General features: G+C 56.2%; 1 protein-coding gene across 1 annotated transcript; it reads left to right on the top strand.

The window, feature by feature from the left end:
• The first annotated feature begins 1,803 nt into the window (after window positions 1-1,803).
• Window positions 1,804-11,099, top strand: ATG9B (autophagy related 9B). The gene is made up of 14 exons (XM_065542805.2): window positions 1,804-2,449; window positions 2,599-2,642; window positions 2,821-2,885; window positions 3,123-3,284; window positions 5,007-5,148; window positions 6,966-7,720; window positions 7,888-8,041; window positions 8,248-8,427; window positions 9,000-9,236; window positions 9,450-9,583; window positions 9,740-9,836; window positions 10,028-10,151; window positions 10,236-10,377; window positions 10,544-11,099. The coding sequence occupies exons 1-13, from the start codon at window positions 1,903-1,905 to the stop codon at window positions 10,361-10,363; spliced, it is 2,769 nt and encodes a 922-aa protein (XP_065398877.1). The 5' UTR covers window positions 1,804-1,902; the 3' UTR covers window positions 10,364-10,377; window positions 10,544-11,099.
• Window positions 11,100-11,582: the final 483 nt, after the last annotated feature.

Here is an 11,582-nt window from a genome sequence, read left to right as displayed (position 1 = left end):
TACCCAAATTATCCTTCCAAGTCCCAGACTCAACAGCTGTCCTCCCTTCTGATTCAGCCCTGATGCTTTTCAGGGGGTCACAGAAGTTGGATCCAGACTTGAGATAATGTCACAGTTCAAAATTAAAAGGATGGAAACAGAATGGAACTTTCAGAGAACCCCAATTTTCTACTCTAAGCTCTCCAAACCAACTCTCAAATCCAAGACAGCTGCCTTTCCTTTCTTCACCTCCTTTTCTTAGTTTTCCCCAACTTGACTGCAAAGTCAGGCTCCCCTCTTCCCTTCCTTAGCCCCTCAGACCAATAAAACATGCAGCCTTTTCTTATTTATTTATTTTTTTTTTTGAGACGGAGTCTCGCTCTGTCGCCCAGGCTAGAGTGCAGTGGCCGGATCTCAGCTCACTGCAAGCTCTGCCTCCCGGGTTTATGCCATTCTCCTGCCTCAGCCTCCCGAGTAGCTGGGACTACAGGCGCCCGCCACCTCGCCCGGCTAATTTTTTGTATTCTTTTAGTAGAGACGGGGTTTCACCGTGTTAGCCAGGATGGTCTTGATCTCCTGACCTCGTGATCTGCCCGTCTCGGCCTCCCAAAGTGCTGGGATTACAGGCTTGAGCCACCACGCCCGGCCTTCTTATTCTTTAAAAAAAAAAAAAAAAATTATTTTTGACCAGGCACAGTGGCTTATGCCTGTAATACCAGCACTTTGGGAGGCCAAGGTGGGTGGATCACGAGGTCAGGAGTTCAAGGCCAGCCTGGCCAAAATGGTGAAACCCCATCTCTACTAGAAATACAAAAAATCAGCTGTGCGTGGTGGCGCACACCTGTAGTCCCCGCTACTCAGGAGGCTGAGGCAGAAGAATCACTTGAACCTGGGAGGCGGAGGTTGCAGTGAGCCGAGATTGTGCCACTGTACTCCAGCCTGGGTGACAGAGTGAGACTCTGTCTCAAAAAGAAAAAAATTATTTTGTTTTTTAGTTTTTGTACAGATGGTGGCTCCCTAAGTTGCTCAGGCTGGTCTCAAACTCCTGGCCTCAAGTGATCCTCTCGCCTGGGCCTCCCAAAGTGCTAGGATTACAGGTGTAAGCCAACATGCCTGGCCCCTTTACTTCTTTTCTATTTTAGTCACAAAACATTTCCCTGCTGATCACTGTAGTGTGTGTGTGGAGGGAAGTGGGGGAGGTACACTCTTAAGAAACAAAATAGTTAACATCTTGGCCCTAAGATTTGTTGTAGAGATGGAGTCTTCTCATTCTGTTCCCCAGGCTGGTCTCGAACTCCTGGCCTCAAGCAATCCTCTTTCCTCGGCTTCCCAAAGTGCTGAGATTGATTACAAGTGTGAGGCACTGCGCCCAGCTACAATCTTTTAATAGGATATTTTTTGGGGGGGAGTGGGGGGGCAGGCTCTTTCCCAGGTGGGAGTGCAGTGGCTAGATTTAGCTCACTGTAACCCATACTGTTCCAGTGTAACCTGCACCAAGCCATCCTCCCACCTCAGTCTCCTGAGTAGCTGGGAACACAAGCACATACCACCACACCTGGCTCTAACACGACTTTGCTTTTTGCTTTTGTCATTTTGGCTGCTGCTGTTTTTATCTTTCATTCATTCAAGATCGGAAGATGGAGATAATAGGAATCTTCTCATCTCAATGTGCTCTTTAGCCCCTCACTCTTAAACTGATGCCCCTCTCAGGTCCTGAGGGATTTGGCCTCAGGTTGCCCTGGAAGGGGTGTGAGTGATGAGACAGGTGACTGAGAGCTGGGACGCCTGAGGCCTGCCTAGGCTGAGTCACCTAGTATTGTTGTTGTCATTGTTCCTGTTGAAGTCCCAGCTCAGCGTCACAGACCTTTGTGGAAGCAGCAACAGCTCCCATCCTTCCAACCTTTCTGGAGAAGCTGTGGCCTGATGGTGAGCCAAATAGGCTGGGGGGGGAGAAGAGGGCGGCTGGGGCGGTGGGGAGACCTGGGGCCTGGATCAGTGCCCCTGCTCCCCATGCCACTGCCACCTCCTCCTCCTCCTTCATGCCGGGGACCTGGGGGAGGGAGGATCTCCATCTTCTCTCTGTCCCCTGCCCCTCATACAAGAAGCTCCCCCTCCTCATTTTCCCCTCCCACCCCAAGGCCCCCTTGCTCAGTGCTACAGGGGACAGGGGCTCAGCCTTGCCACAGTGCTCTCTCCACCCCAGCCACCCCCCCAACACAGGCTCAACCTGCAATGACACCTGCCTCTGCATCTCCCTCCTGGGGATCCCACTCTACCCCACCCCTGGCCTCGGCAACTCCCCCTCCCTCACACCAGTGCCCCCAGGACTGTCCTGGGCTGCGGGTAGGCCCTTTGATCCCTGAACAGGATTATGAGCGGCTGGAGGACTGTGACCCTGAGGGGTCCCAAGACTCACCCATCCACGGGGAGGAGCAGCAACCCCTGCTTCATGTCCCTGAAGGGCTCTGCGGTATGTGTGTGGGTGGGGGTGGGGGTGGGAGCAGGTTAATGGTGCCTGGGAGCTCCAGTACTTATCGCAGGCTGGGCCTCTGGCAGTGGGTTGAGAACATGGAGAATTGATCACATACCAGGGGCTGACACTCTCCCCTCTGTGCCCAGGCTCCTGGCATCACATCCAGAACCTGGACAGCTTCTTCACCAAGATATCCTTTGTGCTAGGCCTACAGAGGTGGCATGGGAAGGTCCCCTTGGAGCTGGCACTCTTCTTGGCAGGGAGACTCCATGAGGGTGTCGTGGGTGGGCGATGTGTTGGGGCTGAGGGGAGGCGTCCTCAGGAGAGGCCCCCCCGTGCCCCAGGCTTGTTCCTTGACATGCGTCCACATCTACAGCTACCACCAGCGGAATGGCTTTGCCTGCATCCTGCTGGAGGATGTCTTCCAGTTGGGGTAAGACGCTTAGCCCGGGCCCGGAACTTGGTCCCCTGGGCCCATGGGTTCCTCCTGTCATTTTGCTTCCTTAATTGTACCAGTTGCTTCCATCCCACACTTTCCCAAGCAGCCCAGGGGCTCAGCAGGGGCAGGGTGGGGGAGGATAACCATGGGCTGCTCTGGGGGCCGGGGCAGGAGCCCACCTGGCTGTCCCTGATCACTGCAGCATCCTGGCATCCCCCTTCCTCCTGGCAGACAATTCATTTTCATTGTCACCTTCACAACCTTCCTCCTTCGATGTGTGGATTACAATGTTCTCTTTGCCAACCCACCAAGTAACCGTACGAGACCTGGGCCGTTCCACAGCAAAGTGACCTTGTCAGATGCCATCCTACCCTCAGCCCAGTGTGCTGAGAGGTGAGTGAAAACCTGGTGGGACCCTGGGGTGAAGCATGGGAAGTGGATAGAGGAGTAGACAGGAGCCCCACTTTGTCCGGTGATCTAGATCAGCAGTTCTCAAAGCTTTTGGTCTTAGGACCAAAAATACACTTAATACACTTTAAGTTGTACTTAAGTGTATTAAGTTGTACTTAAGTTGTATTAAGTTGTACTTAAGGTGTATTATGTGTATCTTTTTTTTTTTTTAGACAGAGTTTCACTCTTGTTGCTCAGGCTGGAGTGCAATGGTGAGGTCTAGGCTCACTGCAACCTCCATCTCCTGGGTTCAAGCGATTCTCCTGCCTCAGCCTCCCCAGTAACTGGGATAACAGGTGTGCACGTGTATTTTCTAAAGTAGAGACAGGATTTCACCATGTTGGCCAGGCTGGTCTGGAACTCCTGGCTTCGGGTGATCCACCCACTTTGGCCTCCCGAAGTGCTGGGATTGCAGGCGTGAGCCGCTGTGCCCCGCCTATTAAGTGTATCTTAATTAAAGTGTATTAAGTGTATCTTAATACAGTTAAAATTGGTTGAGAACCCTAAAGAGCTTTTGTTTATGGGAGTCGTATCTATCTACAATTTACCTTATAAAAAATTAAAATTAGGCCAGGCACAGTGGTTTACACCTGTAATCCCAGCACTTTGGGAGGCTGAGGCAGGAGGATTGCTTGAAGCCAGGAGTTTGAGACCAGCCTGAGCAACAAAGTGAGACACCATCTCTATAAAAAATAAAAATTAGCTGGGCTTGGTGGTGCGTACCTGCAGTCCGAGCTAAGCCTAGTCAGGAGGCTAAGACAGTGACTGTCTGATCACTGCAGCATCCTTACACCCTCCTCCTCCCAGCAGACGATTCATTTTCATTGTTGCCTTCCCAACCTTCCTCCTTGAATGCATGGATTGCAATGTTCTCTTTGCCAACCAACCAAATAACTGTACCAGACCTGGGCCGTTATTTGGCAGGGAGATAGGAGCTATGATTCTACTGCTGCACTACAGCCTGGGTAACAGACAGAGACCTTGTTTCAATAAAAAGGAGAAAAAGAAGGAAATCATAGCTGAGAACAACTTTAAAATGTAAGAGTGCGGCCAGGCGCGGTGGCTCATGCCTGTAATCCCAGCACTTTAGGAGGCCGAGGCGGGCAGATCACAAGGTCAGGAGATAGAGACCATCCTGGCCAACATGGTAAAACCCTGTCTCTACTAAAATATACAAAGATTAGCCAGGCGTGGTGGCGGTCATCTGTAGTCCCAGCTACCCTGGAGGCTGAGACAGGAGAATCACTTGAATCCGGGAGGCGGAGGTTGCAGTGAGCTGAGATTGTGCCACTGCACTCCAGCCTGGGCGACAGAGCAAGACTCCATCTCAAAAAAAAAAAAAAAAAAAAGTGCACGAGCACACATTTCATCAGTTGTCAGTGCTATGTGACATGTTCACGTGTCTTGTAGCCTCTGGAAAACTCCACTGCATACTCAGAGAACAAGAATGAAAACATCAGAAAGCATTAGTATTATTTGGAAGAAGTTTGACACACTTGTGAGGGCCACTTCAGCTCCCTGCCCCCGCCCCAGGCCCTACTTTGAGAGCTGCTGGTCTAGCTGGATCCCCCTCCTCGTGACAGTTTTTCCTCGCTCCCCAAGTCTGGTCTGCCTGTTTCTCAGGTGCCCACCTTTCTCCCTCACTGCCCACCCAACCCCATACAGGATCCGCTCCAGCCCGCTGCTCGTCCTCCTCCTGGTCCTGGCTGCGGGCTTCTGGCTGGTCCAACTGCTTCGCTCAGTCTGCAACCTCTTCAGCTACTGGGACATCCAGGTGTTTTACAGGGAGGCCCTGCACATCCCCCCGGTGAGCTGGGTGGCTGTGTCTGTGCGGAGGGTGCCATGAGAGGGTGGACAGAGGAGAGGGGAAGAAGTGGGACTGTACAGATAGAAGGGCCAACTGGAAAGAGGGCAGAAAGAATGACGCCTTATTGACACCTGCTCTAAGCCCAGAATAATGTCAGGAGGGGGCTACCACCACTTAGAGAGCATGGCCCTTACCCTAAGGGAGTTTAGTTTATTTAGATGGCTCATATAAGATGACATATGGTTACATGTTTGTGCTAAAAACATTGCTTAGAGAAAGGACGGTCATCTGACTTTTCAGAGCTGGAGACATTTGGGTTGGGCTTGGAAGGGCAGGACAGGAGGGGAGGGGAGCACAGTCCAAGCCCCAGTGCAGGAAGGTGGGGAAAAGCCATGAGCTTTTGGAGGCTGCAGCAGGGAGATGGACCCCACCAGCCTAAAACAGAGCCGTCAAAGCCATCCCCCCACCATTGCAGGAAACCACTGCATTGGCCTGTCCTGTCCTCTGCTTATGCTCTGCCCTTTGTTTCCTCGCTATCTTGAGTTTGCTCCTCCCTCCTCTGTATCTAAGTTCTTTCTTTGAGGCACAGCTCGAAGGTAGCCTTCTGCAGCTTGCTTCCCTTGCTCCCCTGGGAGGTCCGGAGCCCTCTGCATAGCCTTTATGTGCAGCAAGGGGAGAGGTCTTAGAAGGCCCCTGAGCCGGAGGGAGGGAGGAGGCCAGGGAAGTAGAGGTGGTGACAGCGGAAGCTGGACCTCAGATCGGCTCTGGCAGGAGACTGCTCACCCGTCTCGTTCTCTTCTTCCCTTCTTTCCCCTTCTCCCCTGTTCCTTCCAGGGGAAGGGAAGGGAAGGGAAGACACTGGGATGGACTGGAGAGGCCAGCCTGGGGGACTTGACTAACCTGGACTGGGAAAGCTGAGTGAAACTGGGCTGAAGTGAGGTTTGCAGCCTCCAAATGAGATCTGACAGTGCCCCACTGCCAGACATGGACATAGCCCAGGTCCTGGGAAGGCTTCTGGTGACAGAGCTGAAAATGGCGCGGAGTTAGGTGGGACTGGGAGTATAAAGCATGCCCAGGCAGAAGGTGGGGAGGATTCTGTTCCAGAGTTGGTGGGTGCACCGGAAACGGGAAGGAGAGGTTCTCCCATGAACTGCTGGACTTTCTGGTTTTTTGTTTTTTTGTTTTGTTTCTTTTGAGACAGGGTCTGGGTCTGTCACCCAGGCTGGAGTGCAGTGCTGCCATATCAGCTCACTGCAGCCTCTGATCCCCAGTAGCTGGGACCACAGGTGCACACCACCACACCCTGCTTTTTTGGGTATTTTTAGTAGAGACAGTGTCTCACCACGTTGCCCAGGCTGGTCTCGAGCTCCTAAGCTCAGGCGATCTGCCTGCCTCAAGTTCCTAAAGTGCTGGGATTACAGGTGTGAGCACCGCCCCCGGCCAGCCATTCTGTTTTGTGTGTACAACTGGCGGGGCCTTAGGCCCTTTAAGGAGCTGAGAAGCTAGGTCCAACACCCGGAGGCGTCGCCAGGGAAGACATGACTACTGGCCACATGAATGGCAGGGATGATGAGGAACAGGGCAGTTTAGAAGAGGATGAAGGAAGTAGGGTGTGCCCTTTTTAGTGACAGGGTTAAGGGAGGGCAGAAAGGGAAAGGTGGGAGAGGGGGACGATGAGGCATGTAGCTTGGCCCTGGCGAGTTTGTGGTCACAAACTCAGTTTGCGGGTTTTCAGGCCACACACTTAGGGGTGTGGAGCTTGAGCATCACTGTGTAGAGGAATGGGGGTCGCTGGCTCTCATCAGTGCCTGTTTCAGGAGGAGCTGAGCTCGGTTCCCTGGGCAGAGGTGCAGTCCCGCCTCTTGGCGCTGCAGCAGAGCGGGGGCCTGTGCGTGCAGCCGCGGCCCCTGACGGAGCTGGACGTCCACCACCGCATCCTGCGCTACACCAACTACCAGGTGGCGCTGGCCAACAAGGGCCTGCTGCCGGCCCGCTGCCCGCTACCCTGGGGAGGCAGTGCCGCTTTCCTCAGCCGCGGCCTGGCGCTCAATGTCGACCTGCTGCTCTTCCGCGGTCCCTTCTCGCTCTTCCGCGGGGGCTGGGAGTTGCCGCACGCCTACAAGCGCAGCGACCAGCGGGGCGCCCTGGCAGCGCGCTGGGGGCGCACAGTGCTGCTGCTGGCCGCCCTGAACCTGGCGTTGAGTCCACTGGTGCTGGCCTGGCAGGTGCTGCACGCCTTCTATAGCCACGTGGAGCTGCTGCGGCGCGAGCCCGGCGCGCTTGGGGCGCGCGGCTGGTCCCGCCTGGCGCGCTTGCAGCTGCGCCACTTCAACGAGCTGCCGCACGAGCTGCGCGCGCGCCTGGCGCGCGCCTACCGCCCCGCCGCAGCCTTCCTGCGCACCGCTGCGCCCCCCGCGCCCCTGCGCGCGCTGCTGGCCCGCCAGATCGTTTTCTTCGCTGGTGCACTCTTCGCCGCGCTGCTTGTGCTCACCGTCTACGACGAGGACGTGCTGGCCGTGAAGCACGTGCTCACCGCCATGACCGCTCTCGGGGTCACCGCCACCGTGGCCAGGTGCGACGGCAGATGCCCGGGGAGGTGGTGTGTGTGGGTTTCTCTGATTTGGGGCCATGGGAGGTTCCCCCGCTTACCTCTCCCACCACTGGGGCCCTCCAGCCCTGCATCCCACTGCGCGTCCTCCTAACCGCAAGCCCCTTCCCCGCACGGATCCCGCCTTTCAGGTCTTTCATTCCGGAAGAGCAGTGCCAGGGTCGTGCGCCGCAGCTTCTACTGCAGACCGCCCTGGCCCACATGCACTACCTCCCGGAGGAGCCTGGCCCCGGTGGCAGGGACCGCGAGTACCGGCAGATGGCGCAGCTGCTGCAGTACCGAGCGGTGAGGGTGGGCGCGACGGCTGAGGAGGAAGTTGTGGGGTCTGTCTGCGCAGAGGGCATTGGACAAACGGGCTACCCCAGAAGTCTAGGGAGTGACTGGGTGGGGAGGCTTCTTGCCCTGGCGAGGGTCGCTGAGGGCTGCTTGGTCCTGATAACGTGCGTGGGCCCCTCAGCGACCCCTGCTCAGCCTCACCGCTGCTTCCCCAGGTCTCCCTCCTAGAGGAGCTCCTGTCCCCGCTCCTCACCCCGCTATTTCTGCTTTTCTGGTTCCGCCCTCGTGCCCTGGAGATTATCGACTTTTTTCATCACTTCACTGTGGATGTGGCTGGGGTTGGGGACATCTGTTCCTTTGCCCTTATGGATGTGAAGCGTCACGGCCACCCTCAGGTCAGAGCTGTTCCCTGGCCCTGGGGGGTTGGGCTGGGTGGGCGTTTGCTTGCCTCTCGGAGCAAACCTGGGTTCCAGCCCTGGCGCCATTGCTTGCTACCTGTGCCGTTGAGCAAGTCACTTCCCTTCCCTGTGCCCTCGTGCCCTCATCTGTCAGATGGCGACAATGGCAATGTGCCCTCCAGAGCACAGCCAAGGCCAGGCTTGTGATGACACAGATAATGTCTGTATAGCCCATAATGGAGTTGCTGGCACATAGTAACGTCAGTAAATGAGAGCAAAGACCACCCGGGGACGAGGAATGGGCTTGGCCCATGGGTGGGGCTGAGTAAGGACTGGTGCCTGGACCAAGGCTGTCAGGATCACCCTGGGCAAAGCACTGAGGCTCAGCCCTATCCCCGAGCTGGGTCTAGACCCAGGTTCTGCTCCGCTGTTGTATTTTTGGGTGAGGGTGAACAAGTCCCCATTGTGGTCTGTTTCCTTCACATGGAAGATGGGGCAGTGTTTCCTGTCCCACCTGGCCCCATAAGGCTCAGTGTTCTTAGCACCTGAAAGACTGTCCTTGCTCCCAGTGGCTCTCGGCGGGACAGACTGAGGCCTCGCTGTCTCAGCGTGCGGAGGATGGCAAGACTGAGCTTTCTTTGATGCGGTTCTCCCTGGCGCATCCGCTCTGGCGCCCCCCAGGGCACAGCTCTAAGTTTCTTGGGCACCTCTGGGGCCGAGTACAACAAGATGCAGCTGCCTGGGGTGCCACCTCGGCTCGCAGCCCCCCCACCCCGGGGGTGCTCAGCAATTGCACCTCACCCCTGGTGAGTGAAAGCCTGGCCTCCCCTTCTGCCCTCACCTCCACAACTCCTCTCCAAACCCTTCTCCTCTAGCCTCACCTTAGGTAGTAACCTGCCTCACTGGCCCCCACCCCCAGCCTGCTCTCCTGCCTTCTTTAGGCCTCCCCTTCCTCCCCACTCCCTTTCTGTCCTCTCTTCTGACTCCCTCTTTGGCTTTCCCTCTCCTCTCACACCTAGCCTGAGGCCTTCCTGGCCAACCTCTTCATGCACCCTCTCCTGCCTCCGAGGGATCTGAGCCCGACAGCCCCCTGTCCAGCTGCAGCCACAGCCAGCCTCCTTGCCTCCATTTCCCGCATTGCCCAGGACCCCAGGTAAAGAGTGGAGACTGAGTTGCAGGGGTGTGGGGGCTGGGCTGATCCTCTAGGAGCGGGGAGCTGGGGCACTGTTGGGGGAATTCAGAAGGGGAGCCCTCTGGGGTGTGGCGGGAGGAGGTAATGTCTTTTGACCTGCTTCATGCTGTGTTCCAGCTCTGTGTCCCCAGGAGGCACTGGGGGCCAGAAGCTGGCCCAGCTCCCAGAACTTGCTTCTGCCGAGATGAGTCTCCATGCCATCTACCTGCACCAGGTGAGTAGAGCAGTGCCTGGAGAAATGTGGGGAGAAGGCTGGTGAATAACATGGAGACTGAGGCGGGGTAGAGTCTACGGAAGGGTCTAGCAGAGTCGCAGAAGGAGGCTGAAAAGCCCTCTGCTTCTAGTCCAGGCGCTTGGCCCTGCCCTCCTTGGGGGCGGCCCTCATTCCTTCTCCTTTCCATGCAGCTTCACCAGCAGCAGCAGCAGGAGCCGTGGGGCGAGGCTGCAGCCTCCGTCCTGTCCAGGCCCTACTCCAGCCCCTCACAGCCACCCTCGCCTGATGAGGAGAAGCCATCCTGGTCAAGTGATGGTGAGGAGGGTGGGGCCTGCAGGGGACAGAGCCTGATGGACACTGGGCATCAAGGAATGCCCAGTTGATGGCCTTTGTCACCAGGCTCCAGTCCGGCCTCCAGCCCCAGACAACAGTGGGGAACCCAGAGGGCCCGGAATCTGTTCCCTGGAGGGTTTCAGGTGACAACAGACACCCAGAAGGAGCCTGACGAGGCCTCTTGCACTGACTGAGACGACTCCTCAGGGTCAGTATTGCCCTGTGAGGGGAGGAAGAAACGACTGCATAGGTAGTTGGTTTGGAGTCAGACTTGAAGCAGTGGGAGCGATGGTGGGAATTTGGGGTGATGTGGTGTGGTCATCTCTGGAACCTAGACCCCTGCACTGCTTGCCAAGAGCCATCTCCTCCCACAGGTACCCTGGCTTCCGCAGCCACAGGAGATTGGAGGGTGGAGTGGAAGAACACAAGGAGCCATTGCTAGAGGCCCCATAGATGACAGGCCCAGGTGCTTTAGTTGGGCAGCACCTGGGAGTCAGTGAGGAACTCGCCCTGAGAAGAGAGAAAAGGTAGGAGAGGAGATGCTGATGGCATCTGGAAACAAGTCTTAGAGATGGTCCCCACCCGGAAGGGATAAGGGGAGACACCCCCAACTGCAGTGTGTCCTGGAGCAGTTGCCTGGGAAGAAGTCCTCGAGTTTCCTCAGGGTGGGGGACAGAGGTCAAGGATGAGGCCAAGCTACATGGAAGGGTGGCAGTGAGGCAGGTGGGCTTTAAGGCTGTGGATTCGTCACACTGGCGGCTGCCGGCACACTTTCAGTTCCCTGGGGCTTGCAAGGGATGGGGACTTGTGAGTGGAAAGACGAGAGGGCTGATGTTTTTGGACTTCAGCATGGGTGTGATGTCTGAGGAAGTGGGTGTGGCTCCCCATCCTGTATGAAATAAGCAGTAAAGCTTGCTCACGGCTGTTGCACATCTCTGTGACTCTTGTTTCTGGCAGCCCCCACTCCTGGCAGCTGAGTGCTGCACCTGCCTTCTCGATCACCAGCCTGAGAACTGCACGGGGGAGCAGCCCAGACTGGCTGGAAGCCATGTTTTTAGAGAGCAGGGTCAAGTGGCATGTAGGACTCTCTGTCAAAAAAACGACCCCTTTCCCCGCCACATACCCACAATTGCACAGGTGAAAACAGAAATCTTGTCATTTGATAATTGTAATCCACACCGGGCGCAGTGGTTCACGCCTGTAATCCCAGCACTTTGGGAGGCTGAGTCAGGTGGATCATGAGGTTAGGAGTTCAAGACAAGCCTGGCCAAGATGGTGAAACCCTGTCTCTACTAAAAATACAAAAACTAGCCAGGCGCGGTGGCAGGAACCTGTAATCCCAACTACTTGGGAGGCTGAGGCAGGAGAATCACTTGAACTTGGGGGCAGAGGTTGCAGTGAGCCGAGATAATG

The sequence above is a fragment of the Macaca fascicularis genome, chromosome 3 (assembly GCF_037993035.2).
Source record: "Macaca fascicularis isolate 582-1 chromosome 3, T2T-MFA8v1.1".
NCBI lineage: Eukaryota > Metazoa > Chordata > Mammalia > Primates > Cercopithecidae > Macaca > Macaca fascicularis.
The sequence above is the reverse complement of the archived record's forward strand: the minus strand, read 5'-3'. Positions and strand labels throughout refer to the sequence as shown.